This window comes from Pan troglodytes, chromosome 20 (assembly GCF_028858775.2).
Source record: "Pan troglodytes isolate AG18354 chromosome 20, NHGRI_mPanTro3-v2.0_pri, whole genome shotgun sequence".
Lineage (NCBI taxonomy): Eukaryota > Metazoa > Chordata > Mammalia > Primates > Hominidae > Pan > Pan troglodytes.
The window spans coordinates 22,362,846-22,389,722 of NC_072418.2; the positions used below are offsets into that span (position 1 = coordinate 22,362,846).

At 42.5% G+C, this 26,877-nt stretch overlaps 1 protein-coding gene across 1 annotated transcript; it reads right to left on the minus strand.

Moving 5' to 3' along the window:
• Window positions 1-2,151: 2,151 nt before the first annotated feature.
• ZNF14 (zinc finger protein 14) lies at window positions 2,152-25,197 on the minus strand. Its single transcript, XM_003316224.6, has 4 exons — window positions 24,607-25,197; window positions 6,040-6,166; window positions 5,770-5,830; window positions 2,152-4,769 (listed from the first exon to the last, which is right to left on the minus strand). Exons 1-4 carry the CDS (start codon window positions 24,607-24,609, stop codon window positions 3,032-3,034), a joined length of 1,929 nt encoding a protein of 642 aa, XP_003316272.4. The 5' UTR covers window positions 24,610-25,197; the 3' UTR covers window positions 2,152-3,031.
• Between the last annotated feature and the right edge of the window lie 1,680 nt (window positions 25,198-26,877).

A 26,877-nucleotide genomic window follows, 5' to 3' on the forward strand; every position in this document is an offset into this window, starting at 1 on the left:
GCTAGTTTTTTGTATTTTTAGCAGAGATGGGGTTTCACCGCATTAGCCAGGATGGTCTCAATCTCCTGACCTCGTGAGCTGCCCACCTCGACCTCCCAAAGTGCTGGGATTACAGGTATGAGCCACCGTGCCCGGCCTTAGTGCGAACTTTTAAATGCATTTACCAGCAAGAATCCACAGTGTGGGTTTGGATGGGAAACGGAGCTGGACATGACCTCCAGACAGCCTTGGAATAACATGATGTTGACAGCCATGAATTAGGGTGTCCACAGGCAGATCCCACTGGAGAATTGTGGGATGTACCTTTGTTTTCAGAACCACAGCATCCCCAAAGATCTGACCCAAGGACACTGATGAAAAGTTCAAAGGCAGATTGTGGGAGCCCTCTCAATTCTGTGCAGTCACGTACGTAAGCTAAGGGCTGGGAGTGTTTCTTAACTTCAGACGGGGTTCCAAGAAAGGCCTGTTGGGACCGAAGTCCTTTCTCCTCAGTCCTTCAATTTGTCCTAAAGTGGTGGAAAGGGTTGCATATTTACTTGAAGACATTTCCGTATTGCTTACATTCAAGAAGCTGCTCTTAAATGTGTGCATGGTTTCATGGTCTCAAAATGAACTAGGATGCACAAGAAACTCAGAAATGACAGAAAAGTTAAATGAATATGAAACTGAAGAGTTTAGTTTCCACAGATATTTAAAAACCAGTCAACTTGAAATGGATATTCAGATTAAAAAGATAAAACATAAGACTGATAATCTTATAGCAGAACTGGAAGGTGCATCTTCAAAATGTCTGTATCTGGCTGAAAACAATCAAGTTCTTCAACAGGAATTATTATCTATGAAAACAATACAACAGAAATGTAAAGAATTTGAGAAGAATAAAAAGGTGTTGGAATAAGAAGTGAGAGGAGTTAGCTAGCTTGCCTCAGGTAAACAGCAAGGGAAGGGTTTTTGGAGAGCCCCTGACCCACTGGTTAGTGCCTTATTCCCACATATAACAAGGTCTCTGATTGGATTAAAAAATAATAATAATTAGCACAGGGAGTCATGCCTAGAGATATGCCCACAGCTGCACAGATAGAACTTTTAGCCCACTCAGATAAGGAAACTTGCACAAACCTTTAGCCCACTTAAATAAAGGAACAAGGCCCAACATAGAAATGCCTTAGTCCTTTGTATAATTAGTGGGCTTCCAGGAAATAGCCTCTACTCCTTTTATGGGCATATACCTGGTGGGCTCTGGTGGGTTCTGGTGGGCACTTCCTTTTTTTAAACATTCTTTAGCCTCTATGAATCATCACTTCAGCCTCTGATTGGTCCCAGGCCAAGGTCCTGGGCCAGGCTGAATCATGCTTTGCCAAGACAGCCTTCAGACTAGTCAGCACATTTCTTCCCCTTTCCAGTCTATAAAAATCCCAGACCCAGCCTCATAGTGGGCAACTCATTTGGGCTCCACTCTCTGCTGCACAGAGCTTTCTTTTTTTGCTTATTAAACTTTTGCTCCAATCTCACCCTTGTGTCTGCATTCCTTAATCTTCTTGGAAGTAAGACAAATAACTCCACATAGTACCTCAGAAAACAAAAAACTGCTACACTGTGGTGCATTGGCAAGCCTGTAACAGAAGTAGTAAATCTAAAAAGTCATATGGAAATGAACGTGCTATAGAATATGTAGAGAAGTTTAAATGAGAGATTGAAGAAAGAGCAAGACAAGAAAGAGAAAAATTAGAAGTCCATCTATAGAACGAATGAGATACCAGCAGCAGTGTGCACCAAGCTTCTACAGACAAAGTGCATCGAATGTTTACTCTCCATTTTTACTACAAGGCCAGTCCAAGAGTTACCTTGTGTTGAAAATCTTAATAGTGTACGTCTCAACAGAGGACATATTATGAGAGAAAACTTAAGGATCCCTACCTCATACCCAGAGACCTCAAATAGCAGCATGAACTACTCAACCAAGACTCAGCCAGATTGGATAGAAAAAAATAACTACAGAAGTAAAAAAATGCTGTTGCTGAATTGGAAATTAGCTCTCATATGGTTTCTTCTGTAGAATCCACTGAAGAATGAGTCACATCTAAATCAATATGTCCTTTGGAAAGCATAATGAGAATACGTTCCAGTTTTAAAGAAAAATGTTATAATGTATAAGATTGTAAAATTTTATTACTGGGCTGTTTACATGATACTTTCTTTCTTATTAAATATAACCTGACAATCTTTATTAAATGAAAATATTTTTGTATCATCAACAACAACAAAAGAACTAGGATGAAGAATTTCCCACATTCTTAATATTTATAGGGTTTCTCTCCAGTATACATTCTCATGTGTGCTCAAAAGGCTGTGTGAAGGCTTTCCCAAATGTCTTACATTTATAGACTTTCACCCTACTCTGACTCCTTTCATATATTCACACTCTAGAGGACAGTTGGAAGATTTTCCCACTTTTATTTTTTCTTGAGACAGTGTCTCATTCTGTCGCACAGGCTGGAATGCAGTGGCGTGATCTCAGCTCACTGCAACCTCTGTCTCCAGGTTCAAGTGATTCTCCTGCCTTAGCCTCCTGAGTAGCTGGGATTAGAGGCATGCACTACCATGCCTGGCTCATTTTTTGGTAATTTTTAGTAGAGATGGGGTTTCACCATGTTGACCAAGCTGGTCTCGAATTTCTGACCTCAAATGATCTGCCCGCCTTGCACCTTGGCCTCCCAAAGTGCTGGGACTATAGGCATGAGCCAACAAGCTTGGCCTTTTTTAAAAAAACAAAAAACAAAAAGCAAAACAGATTTCACTGCAGCACGAGTCCTGTCTTTGAAATGAATTAGGTCAACTGAAGGCTTAATCACAATGTTTACATTCATACCGTTTCTCACCAGTGGGAATTCTTTCGTGTTCAAAAGAAACTGGAACAATCAAGGGCTTAAGAACAATGTTTGTATTCACACAGCTTCTGTCCAGTATGAACTCTTTTGTGTATTCAGAAGGAGCTGGAACAACCGAAGGCTTCAGAATGTTGCTTATATTCTTAGACTTTCTCTCCCATATGAGTCCTTTCATGCAGTCGAAAGTGACTGGAAGAAATGAAGGCTTTTCCACATTGTTTGCATTCATAAGGTTTCTCTCCAGTGTGAGACCTTTCATGAATTCGAACAGAACTTGAAAATCTGAAGGCTTTCCCACATTGTTTACATCGATAGGGTTTCTCTCCCGTGTGAGTTCTCTCATGCATTCGAAATTTACTGGAAGAAATGAAGGCTTTTCCACATTGTTTACATTGATACGGTTTCTCTCCAGTGTGAGTCCTTTCATGCAATCGAATTTGACTGGAACGAAGGAAGGCCTTACCACATTGCTTACACTCAAAAGGTTTATTCCCAGTGTGAATTTTTTCATGTTCTCGAAGGGAACTTGAAAAACTGAAGGTTTTACCGCATAGTTTACATTCATAGGGTTTCTCTCCAGTGTGTGTTCTTTCATGCAGTCGAAAGGAACTGGAACGAATGAAAACTTTTCCACACTGTTTACATTCATAGGGTTTCTCTCCAGTGTGTGACCTTTCATGAATTCGAAAATAACTTGAACACCTGAAGGCTTTCCCACACTGTTTACATTCATAGGGTTTCTCTGCATTGTGAGTCCTTTCATGTCTTTGAAGGGAACTTGAAAAACTGAAGGTTTTACCACATTGTTTACATTCATAGGGTTTCTCTCCAGTGTGAGTTGTTTCGTGTTCTCGAAGGGAACTTGAAAAACTGAAGGTTTTATGACACTGTTTACATTCATAAGGTTTCTCTCCAGTATGAGTTCTTTCATGCAATCGAAGAGAAATGGACCAACTGAATGATTTGCCACATCGTTTACATTCATATGGTTTTTCTCCAATATGAGTTCTTTCATGCACTCGACAGGAATTAGAAGAGTTGAAGGCTTTCCCACATTCTTTACATTTATAAGGTCGAGCCCCAGTGTGTGTTATTACATGTGCTCGAAAGCTTGCAGAATAAAAGAAGGCTTTTCCACATTCTTTACATTCATAGGGTTTCTCTCCACTATGAGTCCTTTTATGCCTTCGAAAAGAACTGAGAAAACTGAAGGCTTTACCACATTCTTTACATTTGTAGGGTTTTTCTCCAGTGTGAGTTCTTTCATGAGTTCGAAAGTATGTGGGACAACTGAAAGCCTTACCACATTGCTTACATTCATAGGGTTTCTCTCCAGTGTGAGTCCTTTTGTGTCTTTGAAAAGATTGGTAACATATAAAGGCTTTCCCACACTGTTTACATTCATAGGGTTTCTTTCCAGTATGAGCATGTTTTTGAAAAGACTGGTAATATATAAAGGTTTTTCCACATTGCTTACATTCATAGGGTTTCTCTCCAGCATGAGTCCTTTCATGCCTTTGAAATGGCTGGTAATATATAAAGGCTTTCCCACACTGTTTACATTCATAGGGCTTCACTCCAGTGTGAGTTCTTTCGTGTTTGTGAAAGCAGTGGCGATAACTGAAGGTTTTCCCAACTGCTTTACATTTACATGGTTGCTTTTCATATTCCTGATACTCATTTGGTTTCTGTCCAGTGTGAGATCTCATGTGCCTATTAAGGGACGAATGATGCATGAAGTCTCTTCCACAAAAGCTGCATTCATGTGGTTTTGCTCCAGTAAAAGTTTCCTTGTTGATATTAACATTTGGCATCTGGCTAGTCGTTTCTCCACATTTGCTACCTCTTCTACTTTCACAGAGTCTCTCAACCATATGACATCTGTAAAAAATGAATAGCACATTATTAGTGGCTTTTAAATTATTTTGTATTTATTAGTAGGTATGAGAATTACATTTTAACCATTTTCAGAAAAAGTGTAGGATATCTGCCCTGTCTGAATTGTTTTAAAGTTAATATATTCAATGCTCTGGAAGAAGACTCAACCATAGTTATGATCAAAACAGTCAATTTTTTTGTTGTTGTTGTTTAAATAAGAGATGGAGTCTCATTCTCTCACCCAGGCTGGAGTACAGTGGCATGATCACAGCTCACTGAAGCCTTGAATTCCTGGGCTCAACCAATCCTCCCATCTCAGCCTCCTGAGCAGGTGGGACTAGAGAGTGCCACCATGCCTGGCTAATTTTTTTTTTTTTTTTCCGAGATGGAGTCTTGCTCTGTTGCCCAGGCTGGAGTACAGTGGCACGATCTAGGCTCACTGCAGCTTCTGCCTCCCGGGTTCCAGCAATTTTCCTGCCTCAGCCTCCTGGGTAGCTGGGACTATAGGAGCACACCACCACGGCTGGCTAATTTTTGTATTTTTAGTAGAGATGGGGTTTTGCCATGTTGGCCAGGCTGGTCTTGAACTCCTGACCTCAGGTGATCTGCCTGCCTTGGCCTCCCAAAGTGCTAGGATTACAGGCATGAGCCACTGTGCCAGGCCTTTTTTTTTTTTCCCCAGATGAGGTCTTGCTATATTACCCAGGCTGGTCTTGAATTCCAGGCCTCAAGTGATCCTCCTACCTCAGCCTCCCAAACTGCTGGGATTACCTACATGAACTATTGTGCCTGGCCAAAATAATAATATTTATAAAAGGGGTTTCTAAATGCTATTTCAAAGTGATTTATTTTTCACATCCTGAACATCTATGATGTTTTTAAGAAAACATTTTCAGTGAAAGTTTTCTAGGAATAAATAAATTTGAAGCTGTGCTTAATTGTTTTGCTTGCTTTCTTTTGAAATTCCCCCACGGGCCACTATTTTTCTGTGGATGCAACTCACCTTTGATTTTTCCCCTGGTTTCTGTGGTCATCTTCAATGTCCTGGTCTTCCCACTTTTTTCCTAAAATGCATACCCAGAAAGACCATTAAAAATTATTAGAAATTATAGAAAATTGTTACAGTCTAGTTTCATGATTAGCTGTGACTGTCTGATTCAATCACTGAAAGATTCCCTTTCCACATTTCAAATCTTGGAACACAGCTGTTGAGCAAGAAACACTTGTTCTGTGTTCTATATTTAACTGAGGAAAGAAATGTTGATATCCTTACCTAGACAGACCAGGTTTTTGAAGGTCTCCTGCATCACATCTTCATAGAGCTTTTTCTGTGAAGAATCCAGCAAAGCCCACTCCTCCAGGGTGAAGTTCACGGCCACATCCTCAAAGGAGACTGAGTCCTGAAACATTCCACATATGTTTACAGAGGATGGGTAAGACTGGCAGTACTGGGGATCTATACTTGATTTGTAAGAAGTTCCCATACAATTCTGTGTTCTCCAAACATTTGGTGTATGACTCAGCTGTCAGAACTACGACTGTCCACACTGACTTCCTCATAAAATTCATGCTGTCATGAACACACAGAAATTACTTGTATTTTTTCTTTTTCCTTTTTCTTTTTTTTTTTTTGAGACAGAGTCTTGCTTTATTGCCCAGGCTGGAGTTCAGTGGTGCGATCTTGGCTCACTGCAACCTCTGCCTCTGGAGCTCAAATGATTCTCGTGCCCCAGCCTCCTAAGTAGCTGGGACTACAGGTGTGTACCATACCTATCTAATTTTTTGTATTTTTAGTAGAGACGGGGTTTCACCATGTTGGCCAGGCTGGTCTCGAACTCCTGAGTTCAGGCAATTTGCCCGCCTCGGCCTCCCAAAGTGCTAGGATTACAGGCGTGAGCCACTGTGCCTGGTCAATTACTTCTAAATTTTTACTGTGATCATCTGAAACCTTATTGTTCTCTAAAGGTGGACTCAAGCTCACACTGGAAAAGTAAGAGAAATGCTATACAAATGAAACAAATTTTAAGACCATTAATCCCTTGTGAGAAAAACTCATTTCCTACCTTATTACGTACCATATCACTCAGCATTTCATTACGCATGGAATCAATCTGGATAAGGTTTTAATAAATAAATACACCTTCAAGAACTGTAGGCTTTTCTTTTATTCCCATCAACAAACAAGAGGCCAGGAGGCCTGTGGAAAGCTAAATTGTCACAAGGAGCTGCTGGCCATGTCCTGAAGGACTCCAGGCCACTACTGCAGTGGAGTAATTAAGGAATCAGAGAGATTGAGGGGTTGAGGAGGAATTATTTAATTATTTAGGTGCACCGACCCAGTTGGATTAACATCCAAAGAACTGAGCCCCAAACAGAGTCAAGCTACCTTTTAACCATTTCGTGGGGTGGGGGGGAGATTTGTGCAGGGGGAAGTGTATTACAGAAGCGAGAAACAAAGACAGTTATTCAATTAAAACACGCATTACATTACTTCTTACTTTTCAAGGAACGACAACATGTTTTACGACTTGAGATTATCTGTTTAGTGACCTTGCAGCTGCACAGCTAGAGAAACAGTCTTCACAATGCCTGGGAAAGGGAGAGATAAGGCTCACTAGCTACAGAAAAACAGGCAGTCAATTTTTAAAGGACTTCAGATCTTTCTCTTCCTCAGGGGGAACTGGGTTTTCTTACATACAACTGAGTTTTTGCTTATACATTTTTAAAATTTCTTTTAATTCCTGTTCCACTATAAGTACTCAAATCCAGCTGGCTGAATGAAAATATTCCTTTGCAGAAGTATTAATTTCAACTTGTTTGTGTAATATTTATCACAGGCTCAGTTCTTCCTTTTTCTCTCTCTCACATTTCATGGATCTAGGAGATTACTGGGAAGTTAGAGCTCAGGCCTGAGGAGGAACGTATGGCAACTTACACCTCTACAAAATTTGTATACCAGGAGAGGGTTTATTACACGTTTACTTGAGACTTTGGGAAGACTCGGGTAGGCTGGCTAGGGGTTTTCACTGAGGTTAGGGAGTGGGCTAGTGTGGGAGTTCAAGCATACAAGCAGGGGCTAATGTGGATTGAATGTCTCACCAGCACCAAATGAGGGTGACCCAGGCTTTCTTCCTACCACATCTGGATGTAGGGTACATAGTAGAAAAGGAGGAATGAGATTTTATTTTATTTATTTTATTTCATTTGTTTTGAGACCGAGTTTCACTGTTGCCCAGGTTGGAGTGCTGTAGCGTGATCTCGGCTCACTGCAACCTTCGCCTCCCAGGTTCAAGCGATTCTTGTGCCTCAGCCTCCTGAATAGCTGGGATTACAGATGTGCACCACCACACCCGTCTAATTTTTGTGTTTTTAGTAGAGACAGGGTTTTGCCATGTTGGCCAGGCTGGGCTTGAACTCCTGGGCTCAAGCGATCTGCCTGCCTCCGCCTCCCAAAGTGCTGGGATTATAGGTGTGAGTCCCCATGCCTGGCAATAATGAGATTTTAAAGCTATCATCCATCAAACATCACAAAAAAATGAAGTCAGAGACTTCCAATTTCTGGTCTTACAAGTAAGGAACGTAGAAATTGTCAATCCCAGCCGTGCAAGTAAAAAATAAACATCAAATCAATTACCCTTCTTGGATCCATTAAAGAATTGAGGGTCATAAGGCAAAGTTTTCTCTCTAAAATTTGACAGACGAATAGGAAAAGTAACAATTTTGTAATATTCCCAGAACATAATGTTCTTCTTAAGAAGACCTGTTCTCAAAAAATTCCATTTCAACAAAAGCCCAACCTACTATGATTTTACCAAAGCCTATGTGACCTGGGGGCAGGGACACAGAAGCATGTGTGAAGGTGAACCGTCTTTTGTCTTCCCAACGCCAATACAAGGTGTCTTTTCCAACGCCATTCTCCAAATCTCTGACATCGACTGTGCCCTAAAATTTAATTCAATTCTAAGTACCCAGAATTAGTCAGACTCCACAGGTTAAGGACTCAGTCCCACAAGACTGCCCCCATGTCAGATGCAAGCCACACGGTAGGGTGCCCAGGCCACCCATGCTTCTACATGCCAACTACAAATCTGGAGTTCCCACATCACCCTTTATAGTTCAGTAATTCACTAGGGCCTCCCTCAGAAGTCAGGAGAGTGATTTACTTAGCATCACCGGTTTAATTACAAAACATACAACTCAGGAACAGCCAAGTGGAAGAGGCCCATTGGTCGGTATGCAGAGGAGGTGGGATGTTTCCATGCATTCCCTGGGTGTGCCATCCTCACAGCACCTCAATATGTTCACCAACATGGAAGTTCTCAGAACCCCAATATTTATGAAGGTCCCAACACACAGATATGATTGATTAAATCATTACACACTAATGATTAATTCAATCTCCAGCTCCTCTTTTCTCTTGTGAGGCTGGGGGCTAGGGCTGAAAGTTCAAGGGCAGGTCTTTCTGGTCACCAATCCTAATCCTAAAGTCATCTAGGATCTCCTAAGAGTGCTGCTTTGCAAACAAGGAGGATCCTTTCACCCTTCTCACTTGTGAAATTCAAGGGATTTAGGAGCTCTGTGCTAGTAATCACACACAAAGACTAAGTATCTTTCTTATCATATCACAAAACATCACAGCTCGGGCACAGGCTCACTAAAAGACTGAGATCAAATCATAGGACTATAACATGTTTCCCTTCCACCTACACCTTACCACTATTGTCATTAGGGTTTCTGTTTAAAAACAGGTGACTGCAATGAAAGAATATTGCACTGTTTCTTTCTGCATGTTTCAGACTTTATTTAACAAGTGTCTAGAGAACCCCAAAGATGACAGGAGAGAGAAAAGCAAGGACACCAAAGGAAATTTTAACCTCTGACATCTACGGCTACTGAAAACAGTGAACAGAGACAAAACCCAGTAGGATAAACCTAAAACCTCACACTCAAGGCCTATTTACCTCAGTTTCTTTTTCCCAGTACATCTTGTCGAGTTTTCAACAAAAATTATACGAAATACAAAAAGGTTTTAAGAACAGAATTAGAAGACAGAGGTCAAGCACCAGAACCAGATTAGGTATAGAAGAGATGTTGGAATTGTCAGATCAGAAATTTAAACCAAATATGATTAATATACTAAGGGTTCTCATGGAAATGTTGAACAACATGAAAGAAAAAATAGACAATTTAAGCAGATATATAGAAATTCTAACAAAGAATCAAAAGGTAACGAAGGACATAAAATACACTGCAACAGAAATGAAGAACAGCCTTACAGGTTCATCAATACAGTGGAAATGTCTGAAGAGATGATGAGTGATCTTGAAGAACTGTCAGTATAACCCGTCAAACTGAAAAGGAGAAACAAGACATCAGAAGATCCAAAAACTGTCAGAAAATTACAAAAAGTGGAACATACACATAATAGTACTAACTAAAGACAAGAAAGAAACAGAAGAAATAACTGAAGCAATAATGACTGATAATTTCCCCAAATTAATGTTATACATGAAAGGACATATCCAGGAATGCCAAGCAACATAAATACCCCCAAATCCACACCTGGGTGTATCATATTCAAGGAGAAAATTAAAAGACAAAGAAAAACTTTGAAAGAAGTTACAGGGGGAACAAACAACATCTTTGTTATAAAAACATAAAAGAATTAAGTCAGACTCTTTTTTTTGAGACATTGTCACACTCTGTTGCCCAGGCTGGAGTGCAGTGGGACGATCCTGGCCCACTGCAACCTCCACTTCCTGGGTTCAAGCAATTCTCCTGCCTCAGCCTCCGAGTAGCTGAGATTACAGGTACGCACCACCATATCCAGCTAATTTTTTGTATTTTCAGTAGAGATGGGGTTTTGCCATGTTGGCCAGGTGGGTGTCAAACTCCTGGCCCCAAGTGATCTGCCCACCTCGACCTCCCAAAGGGCTGGGATTACAGATGTGAGCCACCAGGACCAGCCCAAGACTCTTTACAGAAAGTGAAAGCAAGAAGAGACTGGAGTGAAATGTTTAAAACATTATAAGACAAAACCCCCAACCACAAAGAATTCTGTATAGAGCAAGAATATCCCTCAAAATGGAAGAGAAATGAAAGCTTTATGAGATAAGAAAAGATAATCTGTCACTAGCGTACCTGCCTTGAAAGAACTGTTAGAAAAAATTCCCTACAAAAAAGAAAAACGATAAAGAAGGGTATTAGAGAAAAAATAAATACAAGTAAAATACAATCTCTTTTTTGTAATCTGACAGATGAGTTTGTCCAAAACACTAACAGGAACAATATATTTGGTAAGTCCAGCTTATGGATAAATGATACGTATGGTAGCAATGTTACAAAGGACAGGAAAGGAGGAATTGGGAATACTTTTTCATGAGGTACTTGCACAACCAGTGAGGTAGTACAGTGTTCTTTACAAGAGGACTTGGGTTACTTGTAAGCATGTACTACAAACTCAAAGACAATGAGTAAAACTTAAAAAACAACAAAAAACTATAATTGATGTGCTAAGTGGGGAGAAAAATGGCATCAAATAAAATGCTTAAGGTAGAAAAAGAATAGAAGATGGGAAAGGAAGAACAACAACAAATAGAAAAACATAAAAAGAAAAAGGGAGACATTAATACAACTAAATCAATAACATGTTAAACATCAATGGTCTAAATACAACAAATGGTGGACAGATACTGTCAATAATGGATCAAATATACGGTGTTGAAAAGAAACACATTTTAAATATACAGTTATAGATACATTAAAAATAAAGGAATGAAGAAAGATATGCCATGCTAACACTAAGAAAAAGAAAAGTAACACAGCTATGTTCATTTCAGACAAAGCTGACTTCACATGCTGGAAATCTCAGTGACACAGGGGCATTATGTAATAACAAAGTGATCAATTCACCAAGAAGACAAGGCAATCCTTAGTGTGTATGTGCATAAAAACAGAGTGGCAAAATAATGAGGCAAAACTGATGGAACGGCAGGGAGAACTGCATGGAGCCATGAAGTATAGCTGGAGACTTCAATACCTGTCTATCAGCAATAGCAGATCCAGCAGGCAGAAAATGAGGAAGGACATTGTTGAACTGAACAGTACCATCAAACAACTGGACTGAACTGAAAATCAAAACACTTAGACCAGCAATAGCAGGATATACATTCTTCTCAAGTTCACATGAAACATTCACCAAGGTAGCCCACATTCCGGAACATAAAACATATCTTTTTTTTTTTTTTTGAGATGGAGTCTCGCTCTTGTTGCCCAGGCTGGAGTGCAATGACACAACCTCGGGTCACTGCAACCTCTGCTTCCTGGGTTCAAGTGATTCTCCTGCCTCAGCTTTCTGAGTAACTTAAATAACAGGTGCCTGCCACCATGCCTGGCTAATTTTTTTGTATTTTTAGTAGAGACGGGGTTTCGCCATGTTGGCCAGGCTGGTCTCAAAGTCCTGACCTCAAGTGATCTGTCCGCCTCGGCCTCCCAAAGTGCTGGGATTACAGGCATGAGCCACCATGCCCTGCCAGGAAATTGGGCAGCTCAATTTTCTAAGAGCTCCTAAAATAATTGGAAGCCCCTAAAATTAAAAATAATCAGGGAACTCATTTTACATCAAGGACTACACAAGTGACATCAGATCAATGAGATACACAATGGAACTTCCACCTACCCTATAATCCCACAGCAGCAAGATGTATATAGAAATTAACCAGGCTACTAAAAAGAGAATTGAAAACCCTAGACAAAGTGAGCACATCCCAAGAAGCTCTTAACCCGGCATGTTTTAATTTAAATAAAAGAGAAAGCATTCATAAGAACAACCTCCTACTCTTACTTTATTTATTTATTTTTATTTACTTATTGATTTTTTTGAGACAGAGTCTTGCTCTGTCACTCAGGTTGGAGCACAGTGGCGCGATCTTGGCTCACTGCAACCTCCACCTCCCGGGTTCAAGTGATCCTCCTGCCTCAGTCTCTCAAGTAGCTGGGACTACAGGCACGCACCACCATGCCCGGCTAATTTTTGTATTTTTAGTAGAGACGGGGTTTCACCATGTTAGTCGGGCTGGTCTTGAACTCCTGACCTCATGATCTGCCCGCCTTGGCCTCCCAAAGTGCTAGGATTACAGGCATGAGCCACCACCCCCGGCCCTTCCTACTCTTACTTTAATCAACCAACCTTAATAGTCACAAAGGATAAGGAAGACAATGATACAAAGATTATACCTTACAAGGGGAGCATTTGACTAAATGCCAACTCTATCTCCCAGCAGGACATCTTGGCCCATGGATATGAAAATACTTATTGACTACAGGTAAAAGAGGAGACTTAGAATTATGCAAAATCTCCAACTTTTCTCCAAATTCTCACTAGACCTAGATTTGTTACACCTTTTACAACAGTGGCACTACACTGTTTTCTTCAAGTCACTGATTGCATCAATATTTCCATAAGAGTAATTGAAGGTGTACTTCAATCCAGTTTTACTTGCCACTCACCTCATATTTTTAACTTCAACATCACCTGTAGCCATCACTGGAATAACTCGTTTACTTGCTTAAGAACAACAACCTGGGCTTGGTGCGGTGGCTCATGCCTGTAATCCTAGCACTTTGGGAGGCCGAGGTGGGTGGATCACCTGAGGTCAGGAGTTCAAGACCAGCCTGATCAACATGGTGAAACCTTGTCTCTACTAAAAAATACAAAAATTAGCCAGGTATGGTGGCAGCCACCTGTAATCCCACCTACTAGGGAGGTAGAGGCAGGAGAATTGCTTGAACCCAGGAGGCAGAGTATGCAGTGAGCCAACATTGCGCCATTGCACTCCAGCCTGGGTGACAGAGCAAGACTCAGTCTCAAAAAAAAAAAAAAAGAACAACCTGGCTACAAATTTGGGTAGCTTCTCAGTTGGTCTTACTGCCTTTCTTATTCACCTCTGCTAGTCATCAGAGTGACTTTACTGTCTTGTTATTACTTAAATTCCAACCACATAAACCAGGGTAACACAAGCATACACACCACTGCAGACAAATGACAAATTACACCATCTGCTTGCCAAGCACAGTATCTGATTAATAATTTGCAGACTGACAGCAACAGTGCACTCCCAGCATGGAGACTTAGTTTCTCCAAGATCACCTTTAGCCTTTCTAAGATCTCCTATGTCTCACCTTATTCTACATATGGCTAGCCAGTTTTCCCAACACCATTTATTAAACGGGGAATCCTTTCCCCATTTCTTGTTTTTGTCAGGTTTGTCAAAGATCAGATGGTTGTAGATGTGTGGTATTATTTCTGAGGGCTCCGTTCTGTTCCACTGGTCTATATCTCTGTTTTGGTACCAGTACCATGCTGTTTTGGTTACTGTAGCCTTGTAGTATAGTTTGAAGTCAGGTAGCGTGATGCCTCCAGCTTTGTTCTTTTGGCTTAGGATTGTCTTTGCTATATGGGCTCTTTTTTGGTTCCATATGAACTTTAAAGTAGTTTTTTCCAATTCTGTGAAGAAAGTCATTGGTAGCTTGATGGGGATGGCATTGAATCTATAAATTACCTTCGGCAGTATGGCCATTTTCACTATATTGATTCTTCCTATCCATGAGCATGGAATGTTCTTCCATTTGTTTGTGTCCCCTTTTATTTCATTGAGCAGTGGTTTGTAGTTCTCCTTGAATAGTTCTCCTTGAAGAGGTCCTTCACATCCCTTGTAAGTTGGATTCCTAGGTATTTTATTCTCTTTGTAGCAATTGTGAATGGGAGTTCACTCATGATTTGGCTCTTTTTTGCCTGATATTGGTATATAGGAATGCTTGTGATTTTTGTACATTGATTTTGTATCCTGAGACATTGCTGAAGTTGCTTATCAGCTTAAGGAGATTTTGGGCTGAGATGATGGGTTTTCTAAACATACAATCTGCAAACAGGGACAATTTGACTTCCTCTTTTCCTAATTGGATACCCTTTATTTGTTTCTCCTGCCTGATTGCCCTGGCCAGAACTTCCAACACTATATTGAATAGGAGTGGTGAGAGAGGGCATCCCTGTCTTGTGCCAGTTTTCAAAGGGAATGCTTCCAGTTTATGCCCATTCAGTATGATATTGGCTGTGGGTTTGTCATAGATAGCTCTTATTATTTTGAGATACATCCAATCAATACCTAGTTTATTGGGAGTTTTTAGCATGAAGGAAGGGCTGTTGAATTTTGTTGAAGGCCTTTTCTGCATCTATTGAGATAATCATGTGGTTTTTGTCTTTGGTTCTGTTTATATGATGGATTACATTTATTGATTTGTGTATGTTGAACCAGCCTTGCATCCCAGGGATGAAGCCAACTTGATCATGGTGGATAAGCTTTTTGATGTGCTGCTGGATTCAGTTTGCCAGTATTTTATTTAGGATGTTTGATTCAATATTCGTCAGGGATATTGGTCTAAAATTCTCTTTTTTTGTTGTGTTTCTGCCAGGCTTTGGTATCAGGATGATGCTGGCCTCATAAAATGAGTTAGGGAGGATTCCCTCTTTTTCTATTAATTGGAATAGTTTCAGAAGGAATGGTGCCAGCTACTCTTTGTACCTCTGGTAGAATCTGGCTGTGAATCCATCTGGTCCTGGACTTTTTTTGGTTGGTACGCTATTAACTGTTGCTTCAATTTCAGAGCCTGTTATTGGTCTATTCAGGGATTCAAGTTCTTCCTGGTTTAGTCTTGGGAGGGTGTATGTCCAGGAATTTATCCATTTCTTCTAGATTTTCTAGTTTATTTGCGTAGAGGTGTTTATACTATTCTCTGATGGTAGTCTGTATTTCTGTGGGATCAGTGGTGATATCCCCTTTATCATTTTTTATTGCATCTATTTGATTCTTCTCTCTTTTATTCTTTATTAGTCTTGCTAGCAGTCTATCAATTTTGTTGATCTTTTCGAAAAACCAGCTCCTGGATTCATTGATTTTTTGAAGAGTTTTTTGTGTCTCTATCTCCTTCAGTTCTGCTCTGATCTTAGTTATTTCTTGCTTTCTGTTAGCTTTTGAATGTGTTTGCTCTTGCTTCTCTAGTTCTTTTAATTGTGACGTTAGGGTGTCAATTTTAGATCTTTCCTGCTTTCTCTTGTGGGCATTTAGTGCTATAAATTTCCCTCTACACACTGCTTTAAATGTGTCCCAGAGATTCTGGTATGTTGTGTCTTTGTTCTCACTGGTTTCAAAGAACATGTTTATTTCTGCCTTCATTTCGTTATGTACCCAGTAGTCATTCAGGAGCAGGTTGTTCAGTTTCGATGCAGTTGAGTGGTTTTGAGTTAGTTTCTTAATCCTGAGTTCTAGTTTGATTGCACTGTGGTCTGAGAGACAGTTGGTTATAATTTCTGTTCTTTTACATTTGCTGAGGAGTGCTTTACTTCCAACTATGTGGTCAATTTTGGAATAAGTGCAATGTGATGCTGAGAAGAATGTACATTCTGTTGATTTGGGGTGGAGAGTTCTGTAGATGTCTATTAGGTCTGCTTGGTGCAGAGCTGAGTTCAATTCCTAGATATCTTGTTAACTTTCTGTCTTGTTGATCTGTCTAATGTTGACAGTGGGGTGTTAAAGTCTCCCATTATTATTGTGTGGGAGTCTAAGTCTCTTTGTAGGTCTCTAAGGGCTTGCTTTATGAATCTGGGTGCTCCTGTATTGGGTGCATATATATTTAGGATAGTTAGCTCTTCTTGTTGAATTGAAGGCCATTATGTAATGGCCTTCTTTGTCTCTTTTGATCTTTGTTGGTTTAAAGTCTGTTTTATCAGAGACTAGGATTGCAACCCCTACTTTTTTTTTGTTTTCCATTTGGTTGGTAGATCTTCCTTTATCCCTTTATCTTGAGCCTATGTGTGTCTCTGCACGTGAGATGGGTCTCCTGAATACAGCACACTGATGGGTGTTGACTCTTTATCCAATTTGCCAGTCTGTGTCTTTTAATTGGAGCATTTACCCCATTTACATTTAAGGTTAATATTGTTACGTGTGAATTTGATCCTGTCATTATGATGTTAGCTAGTTATTTTGCTTGCTAGTTGATGCAGTTTCTTCCTAGCATCAACGGTCTTTACAATTTGGCATGTTTTTGCAGTGGCTGGTACCAGTTGTTCCCTTCCATGTTTAGTATTTCCCTCAGGAGCTCTTTCAGGGCAGGCCTGGTGGTGACAAAATCTCTCAGCATTTGTTTGTTTGTAAAGGATTTTATTTGTCCTTCACTTATGAAGCTTAGTTTGGCTGGACATGAAATTCTGGGTTGAAAATTCTTTTCTTTAAGAATGTTGAATATTGGCCCCCACTCTCTTCTGGCTTGTAGTTTCTGCCGAGAGATTTGCTGTTAGTCTGATGGGCTTCCCTTTGTGGGGAACAAGACCTTTCTCTCTGGCTGCCCTTAACATTTTCCCCTTCATTTCAACTTTGGTGAATCTGACAATTATGTATCTTGGAGTTGCTCTTCTCGAGGAGTATCTTTGTGGCATTCTCTGTATTTCCTGAATTTGAATGTTGGCCTGTCTTGCTAGGTTGGGGAAGTTCTCCTGGATAATATCCTGAAGAGTGTTTTCCAACTTGGTTCCATTCTCCCCGTCACTTTCAGGTATACCAATCAGACGTAGATTTGTATTTTCACATAGTCCCAAATTTCTTGGAGGCTTTGTTAATTTCTTTTTACTCTTTTTTTCTCTAAAGTTCTCTTCTCACTTCATTTCATTCATTTGATCTTCAATCACTGATACCCTTTCTTCCACTTGATGAAATCAGCTACTGAAGCTTGTGCATGCATCAAGTAGTTCTCATGCCACGGTTTTCAGCTCCATCAGGTCATTTAAGGTCTTCTCCACACTGTTTATTCTAGTTAGCCATTCGTCTAATCTTTTTTCAAGGTTTTTAGCTTCTTTGCGATGGGTCTGAACATCCTCCTTTAGCTCAGAGAAGTTTGTTATTACCAGTCATCTGAAGCCTTCTTCTCTCAACTCATCAAAGTAATTCTCTCCGTCCAGCTTTGTTCCATTGCTGGCGAAGAGCTGCATTCCTTTGGAGGAGAAGAGGTGCTCTGATTTTTAGAATTTTCAGCTTTTCTGTTCTGGTTTCTTCCCATCTTTGTGGTTTTATCTACCTCTGGTCTTTGATGATGGTGACGTACAAATGGGGTTTTGGTGTGGATGTCCTTTCTGTTTGTTAGTTTTCCTCCTAACAGTCAGGACCCTCAGCTGCAGGTTGGTTGGAGTTTGCTGGAGGTCCACTCCAGACCGTTTGCCTGGATATCACCAGCGGAGGCTGCAGAACGGCAAATGTTGCTGCCTGATCCTTCCTCTTGAAGCTTCGTCTCAGAGGGGTACCCGGCTGTATGAGGTGTCAGTTGGCCCCTATTGGGAGGTGTCTCCCAGTTAGGCTACTCAGGGGTCAGGGACCCATTTGAGGAGGCAGTCTGTCCATTCTCAGATCTCAAAATCCATGCTGGGAGAACCACTACTCTCTTCAAAGCTGTCAGACAGGGACATTTAAGTCTGCAGAAGTTTCTGCTGCCTTTTGTTCAGCTATGCCCTGCCCCCAGAGGTGGAGTCTACAGAGGCAGGCAGGCCTCCTTGAGCTGTGGTGAGCTCCACCCAGTTCGAGCTTCCCAGCCGCTTTGTTTACCTACTCAAGCCTCAGCAATGACGGACGCCCCTTCCCCAGCCTTGCTGCCGACTTGCAGTTTGATCTCAGACTGCTGTGCTAGCAGTGAGAGAGGCTCTGTGGGTGTGGGACCCTCTGAGCCAGGCACGGGATATAATCTCCTGGTGTGTCATTTGCTAAGACTGTTGGAAAAGTGCAGTATTAGGGTGGAAGTGTCCCGATTTTCCAGATACCATCTTTCACGGCTTCCCTTGACTAGGAAAGGGAATTCCCCGACCCCTTGCACTTCCCAAGTGAGGCAATGCCCCGCCCTGCTCCGTGGGCTGCACCCACTGTCCGCCAAGCCCCAGTGAGATGAACCTGGTACCTCAGTTGGAAATGCAGAAATCACCCATCTTCTGCATTGCTCATGCAGGGAGCTGTAGACTGGAGCTGTTCCTATTTGGCCATCTTGGAACCTCAAGGCCGAGTACTGTTATATCTTAGTTGTTACAGTGTTATGTTTAATCAGATACATATTACATATCCAATAATTAATATAAAACATAGGATTGACACAAATAGACTAAAATAGTTAATTTTTTTCTTTTTTTGTAGTGATGGGGTCTCCCTGTGTTGCTGGTCTCAAGTCATCCTCCCGCCTTGACCTTCCGAAGTGCTGGGATTATAGGTGTGAGGCAATGCACGCAGCCTAAAATATTTTAGAATATAAAAGGGATATAACAGATACAACAACTACTACTACTACTACTTCTGTTGCTACCACTCCTACTAAAGCCACCGTAAAAATTCCTGAGCCTCGAATACATAGATATCCAACAATGCCAACTCATACCTAAAATCACACGATTACCAGAACACACTCCACATGTACTTGATGAAAATATATTCTTTTTTGAACAACTGCCAGAAAAATCAAGGGACTAATAATATGTAGTCTCAGACCATTTGAAATGAATGCCTAAAGAGTTTCTACACACACATCCAATCAATGCATCTTTATAGACGCTTGGCATGTATTCCCAAACACCCCTTAGAAGACCACATAAATGCAACTCAACCAACGTATGTAGCTATAATCAAGCATTCAATAACATCTCAAACCAATGGACAGCACACATAATAATAGAAAAATGCTACCAGAAACAGACATGCCAATCCAAACAGATCATTACCCAGCCTGGCCATCATGGTGAAACTCCGTCTCTACTAAAAATACAAAAATTAGCTGGCATGGTGGCTCATGCCTATAATCCCAGCCACTCGGGAGGCTGAGGCAGGAGAATCGCTTGAACCCGGGATGTGGAGGTTGCAGTGAGCCAAGATCGCACCATTGCACTCCAGCCTGGGCAACACAGTGAGACTCTTGTCTCAAACAAAACAAAACAAAACAAAACAAAACAAAAAAACACAACAACAAAACAAAACAGATCATTAGATAAAAGCAATCTGTCAGACCAAACACCAATCCCAGTACCACAGTCAAACCATATACTGGGGCCAGGCGCAGAGGCTCATGCCTGTAATCCCAGCACTTTGAGAGGCTGTGGTGGGTGGATCACAAGGTCAGGAGTTCAAGACCAGCCTGGCCAACATGGTGAAATCCCGACTCTAATAAAAATACAAAAAGTAGCCAGGCATGGTGGCGGGCACCTGTAATCCCAGCTACTCAGGAGGCTGAGGCAGGAGAATCACTTGAAACTGGAAGGCAGAGGTTGCAGTGAGCCAAGATCGAGCCACTGCACTCCAGACTGTGCGAAAGTGCGAAACTCCGTCTCAAAAAAAAACAAAAAACATACACTGGAAGAACTAACATGACAAGCTTAAATATGATATATACTCCTACGAGTCATTTGTTGATACTTGATGTAAATTCTGGTACCAACCCGAACTCAAAGGAAGTAAAGATTATGATTACAAAGCAGATCTAAAAGATGGTACAACACCAGACACAGCTATCACACCAATCATTCATATTACATATACCCAACTTTCAGACCTCCATGGGAAAAAATACCAATGCCACTGGGATACCCATTGGACTGTGATATATAATAGAAGAGGATAAGACATACTATAATGATTCTCTAACTTTCCACTTTTGAGAAATTTTGCCTTCCAACCTTGTTATAATTATGCCAAAAGTCAAACTTATTTGACAGAACCACAATTCTTTGACAGAACTAAAAAAATCCTCATAGTAGAATTAGATTGGAAACAAAGATTACACCCAGTAATCTTTTCCCCCCCACAAGACGGAGTCTTGCTCTGTTGCCCAGGCTGGAGTACAGTGGCGTGATCTCAGCTCGCCGCAACCTCCGCCTCCCAGGTTCAAGCGATTCTCCTGCCTCAGCCTCCCAAGTAGCTGGGATTAAAGGCACCCACCACCACACCCAGCTAATTTTTGTATTTTTTAGTAGAGACAGTGTTTTACCACGTTGGCCAGGCTGGTCTGGAACTCCTAACCTCGTGGTCCACCCATCTTGGCCTCCCAAAGTGCTGGGATTACAGGTGTGAGCCATTGTGCCTGGCCCACCCAATAATCTTAACTGATCCTCATCACTTTACACACACAACTTTTTTTTTTTTTTTTTTTTGAGGCAGTCTTCCTCTGTCATCCAGGCTGGAGTGCAATGGCGCAATCTCAGCTTGCTGCAACCTCAGCCTCCTGGGTTCAAGCAATTCTCCTGCCTCAGCCTCCCGAGTAGCTGGAATTACAGGCACCAGCCCCCACATCCAGCTCATTTTTTGTATTTTCAGGAGAGACAAAGTTTCACCACGTTGGCCAGGCTGGTCTCGAACTCCTGACTCAGGTGATTCACTCATCTCAGTTTCTCAAAGTGCTGGGACTACAGGCATGAGCCACCACACCTGGGCCTACACACACGACTTCTGAAACACATGCTAAAACAACAGAAGATTATGTAGACAGAGTTGTCCTAAATATACTTGTTTTCAAGGGTACCAATTAAACACCACAACTGAGAAACTTATATAAAAAAATGTACAGAATCACCCAATGAGACACATATTTTAAGGGATGACCAACATTAATATGCTTCCACCTTAACATATATTAGAGCTGTATTTCATCATCCTACAGGTGAAAAACCTTACCCTCACCCATTTTTCAATATAATTTACTAAAATGGCTACATATACCTAGACCAATAAGCTTTACAAATCAAACTGAATGAACAGACACAGCACCATTCAGAATCTGACATAATTCAACACATACTAAATTCACATTCGTGGCAAACTTGGCTACAATATATGCAAACTACCTTTATTTATTTAGTTAGTTTTTTTTGAGACAGAGTCTCAAGGCTGGAGTGCAGTGGCATTAGCTCACTGCAACCTCTGCCTCCTGGGTTCAAGCAATTCTAATTCTCCTGCCTCAACCTCCTGAGTAGCTGAGATTACGGGTGTGTGCCACCAGGCTCGGCTAATTTTTTTTGGTATTTTTAGTAGAGATGGATTTCACTATGTTGGTCAGGGTGGTCTTGAACTCCTTACCTCAGGTGATCCGCCCGCCTCGGCCTCCCAAAGTGCTGGGATTACAGGCGTGACCCACCGTGCCCAGCCCGCAGTTTTATTTAAGGGCAGGGTTTGATTTTAAACACAAACTTAACTCCCACATGTCAACTACCACTTTCATACTCTCCTCCATCTCACAGACAATGAAATACAATCAATGATGACTCATATAAATGACCTCACAGAATATCAAAAGGTGTTTAATTACAGTATCAATTACAAGGTAGGCATCTTAAAAACCAATCTATTTACATTAATAAACTTGACGGTGAAAGACTGACTGCAAACCCAACGTACTAAGCGAAGTACTTTACTAACTCAGACTTGGAATAACATAAGAAATCCAATACAGGCCGGGCGCGGTGGCTCATGCCTGTAATCCCAGCACTTTGGGAAGCTGAGGCGGGTGGATCACCTGAGGTTGGGAGTTCGAGACCAGCTTGACTAACATGGAGAAACCCTGTCTCTACTAAAAATACAAAATTAGCTGGGCGTGGTGGCGCATGCCTGTAATCCCAGCTACTAGGGAGGCTGAGGAAGGAGAATCGCTTGAACCTGGAAGGCGGAGGTTGCGGTGAGCCGAGATCACCCCATTGCACTCCAGCCTGGGCAACAAGAGTGAAACTCCATCTCAAAAAAAGAAAGAAAATATAAAAAAAGAAACCCAATACAATCAGGAAAATTATTTACAAAACACTGGCATAAAGCAGCTGTAGTTCAACTGGATACATCCAAACCATCAGGATGTGAAGATTCAAGGTAACGTATATTAAGCCTACTTGAATTAAGATGAGGAGACTCACAACTAGCTTTTGACCCAAGTACACAGACAGATAAAAGATATAATCTACAAATAACCACCTTAGAAAAACCATTATTTATTATTTTATACAAAAATAATTAGTATTCCAATTCTGAAAAACTATATACTACACCTTTCAGGATAGGGTACCCAAACTAGATATGGTACCCAAACTGACATATCAGCATCAAAAGAATACCCACAATCAGCCAGGCGCGGTGGCTCATGCCTGTAATCCCAGCACTTTGGGAGGTTGAGGCAGGCAGACCACCTGAGGTCAGGAGTTCAAGACCAGCCTGGCCAACATGGTGAAACCCCGTCTCTGCTAAAAAATAAAAGAATTAGCCGGGCGTGGTGGTGGGTGCCTGTAATCCCAGCTATGCAGGAGGCTGAAGCAGGAGAACTGCTTGAACCAGGGAGGCAGAGGTTGCAGTGAGCTGTGATCATGCCGTTGCACTCCAGCCTGGGCGACAGAGTGAGATTCCATCTCAAAAAAAAGAAAAAAAAAAAAAAAAACTACCCACAATGACTCTAGACTTAGGAACCTTCCACTGGTTAATTGCTCAGAGAAAAACACACTGACCTATTACAACCACACGAGGAAAGAAAAAATCACAACATACACTTACAATCAGAATGTATCAAATTGGTGTGTGTCATAAACATCACTCTCACAAACACCTCAAAGCTTACCACTTAGCCGGGCGCGGTGGCTCACGCCTGTAATCCCAGCACTTTGGGAGGCCAAGGCGGGCAGATTACAAGGTCAGGAGATCGAGACCATCCTGGCTAACACGGTGAAACCCCGTCTCTACTAAAAATACAAAAAATTAGCTGGGCGTGGTGGCGGGCGCCTGTAGTCCCAGCTACTGGGAAGGCTGAGGCAGAATGGCTTGAACCTGGGAGGCGGAGCTTGCAGTGAGCTGGAGATCGCGCCACTGCACTCCATCCTGGGCGACAGAGCGAGACTCCGTCACACACACACACAAAAAATGCTTACCACTTATATATGGAACAAATGACATACAGAGATTTTGCATCATCATGGCACTCCAACACAGGCGAAATCTCTTGGGTAGAAACCACACAGATAAACACACACAAACAAGAAAATTTAAAAGAACCTGAACAAGCTCACAATAAATTCCATCCAGAAACCAAAGAAACTAAAAATCGCACACATTCACGCAAGGGAACAAAATTACCCAGAGCGAAGGGAAACTGGAATTAAGGGTGGCTAGAATTAATATTTGATCAAGGAGTCCAAAGGGAAGAAACACAAACTTTCTGATCAGTTAAGATAAGGAGTCCCCTTCCCCGCAGTTCGAAAAGAAAGCCCACATTCAGAAGGTCAAAAACACCCCCAGGCTTGAGTGCTGGGAGCACTAGAGGGGGTCAGTCCCTGGTGATGAGGGCAGGGGCGTTTGAACAGCCACAGGAACCTGACCCCGGCAGCAAGGACCTAGCCAGGCTTCGGTTCTCACAAGTGAGGAAACGCACCCGTGGATTCATCGTAAGGTTTCCAACCAAGTGGATTCTTAAACGCACAAACCCCACAGACCGAGATGGGATCTCCCCAGGACCCTCCCGCTGTCACCGAACAATCCGGGGAGACGCGGGGCTGCGGGCGCAGAGCTGCCCATAGAGGGCTCCAGGGCCGGGGGCCGAGGTCGCCCCGCGGGGACGGGACAGGACGCTGGGGCTCCCGGCTGCGGGTCCAGCTCCCACAGAGAGGACCGAGGGCCGAACTGCGCCCGCGGTGGCCCCCGGGTCTGCAAACCCCGGAGTTGACTGCAAGGAGGTCCCCGGCCTCGGCCACAGACAGTTCCAACCAGAAACCTCCCCTCGGACACTGGCCCCGCACACTCACCATTTCCCAGCGTCCGGGAAGTCACGGTGTCCTCCCTACGGATCTGTCAGTACCTGCAGGTCACGGCGCGACAAAGGATGCGCTAGAGCCACCTTCGGCCTTCAGGAGCAGGTGAAACGCAATCTTCCCATGGGCCAGGAATGGCGACGTCCGCACTGCGCAGGCCCAGCGTGGCGCCGCTCACATCTTTTCAGCTGAGGTCCTGATTGGACAGATCCAATGGCCCCGCCTCTTTATCACTGAGTGACAGCGGAGCAGGAAGGGGCGTGGTTGAGCTGGCCTGGCTTCAGTCCGGCTTGTCCCCGCCAGGACGTTTGCGTTTAAACCGAATGTGTTCTTTGCCTCCCATCCATTTTAAGTGTTCTCTTCAGTACTGTTAAATACATTCACATTGTGAAGCCAATTTCCAGAATTGTTTTCATCTTGCAACACTGAAATCTGTCTCGTTGCACAACTCCCCGTGCACCTCTTCCCTCAGGGTCTTTGGCAACCTCCATTCCATTGTCTGAGTTCGTGAATTTGACTGTGGGAATCTCATGTAAATGGCGTCATAAAGTATTTGTCCTTTTCTGACGTGCTTATTTCACTTAGCATAATGTCCTCGAGCTTCACCTTGTAGTATGTGTTAGGATTTATTTCTTCTTTTTTTTTTTTTGAGACGGAGTCTCGCTCTGTCGCCCAGGCTGGAGTGCAGTGGCGCATCTCGGCTCACTGCAAGCTCCGCCTCCCGGGTTCACGCCATTCTCCTGCCTCAGCCTCACGAGTAGCTGGGAATACAGGCGCCCGCCACCACGCCCGGCTAATTTTTTGTATTTTTTTAGTAGAGACGGGGTTTCACTGTGTTAGTCAGGATGGTCCCGATCTCCTGACCTCGTGATCTGCCCGCCTCGGCCTCCCAAAGCGTTGGGATTACAGGCGTGAGCCACCGTGCCCGGCCTCTTCTTCTTCTTCTTCTTCTTTTTTTAAGAGACAGGGTTTTGCTCTGTAGCCCAGGCTGAAGTGCAATGGTGTGATCATTGCTCACTGCAGGCTTCAACTCCTGGATTCAAGCAAGCCTCCAACCTGAGCCTCCTAAGTATCTGGGACTACAGGCACGCACTACCAGGCCTGGCTAATTGTTTTAATTTTAATTTTAATTTTTTGTAGAGATGTGTGTCTCCTTCTGTTGCCCAGGCTGGTCTCGAACTCCTAGGTTCAAGCAATCCTCCTGCCTCGACCTCTCAAAGGGCTGGGATTACAGGTGTGAGCCACTGCCACCGGCCAATTTACTTCTTTTTTTTTCCTTTGGAGATGGAGTCTCGCTCTCGTTGCCCAGGCTGGAGTGCAGTGGCGCTCAGCCACCGCAACCTCTGCCTCCCAGGTTCAAGTGATTCTCCTGACTCAGCTTCCTGAGTAGCCAGGATTACAGGCGCCCACCACTACTCCCGGCTGATTTTTGTATTGTAGTAGAGATAGAGTTTCACCATGTTGGCCAGGCTGGTCTCGAACGCCTGACCTCAGGTGATCTGCCCTCTTTGGCCTCCCAAAGTGCTGGGGGTGTGAGCCACCTCGCCTGTCCCCAATTTACTTCTTTTTAATGCTTTATTTAAACATTTTTTAAAGAGTTCCTAAATCAGCCAGTTCCTAAATCTACATACAATATAATAGAATTGTATTCTATTGTATGTAGATATCAAATTTCTGGATTTTTCTGGATCTATGTATCTTTCTTTTTTTTTTTTTTTTGAGACAGTCTTGCTCTGTTGCTCAGACTGGAGTGCAATGGCGTGATCTCGGTTCACTGCACTCCACCTCCTGGGCTCAAGCAATCCTTGTGCCTCAGCCTCCTGAGTAGCTGGGGTTACAGGCATGTGCCACTATGCCCAGCTAATTTTTGTAATTTTAGCAGAGATGGGGTTTCGCCATGTTGCCCAGGCTGGTCTCAAACTCCTGGGGTCAAGAGATCTGCCCACCTTGGCCTCCCAAAGTGCTGGGATTACCGCATGAGCCACCTCGCCCGGCCTTATTTATCCTTTCATGGACACCTAGGTTGCTTCTACCTTTGGCTATGGTAAATAATATGCCTATGAACATGCGTGAACAAATATGTGGGTTGCTGCTTTCAGTTTTTTAGGGTATGCTCAGAAGCAGACTTCCTGGATCATATGATTACTTTGTATTTATTATTTATTTAAGGAATGGCCATACTCTTTTTCCTAGCAGCCATAGCATTTTCCATTCCCACCAACAGTGCACAAGGATCCCAAAAGGTGTTCTCACTTTTTTGGTGGT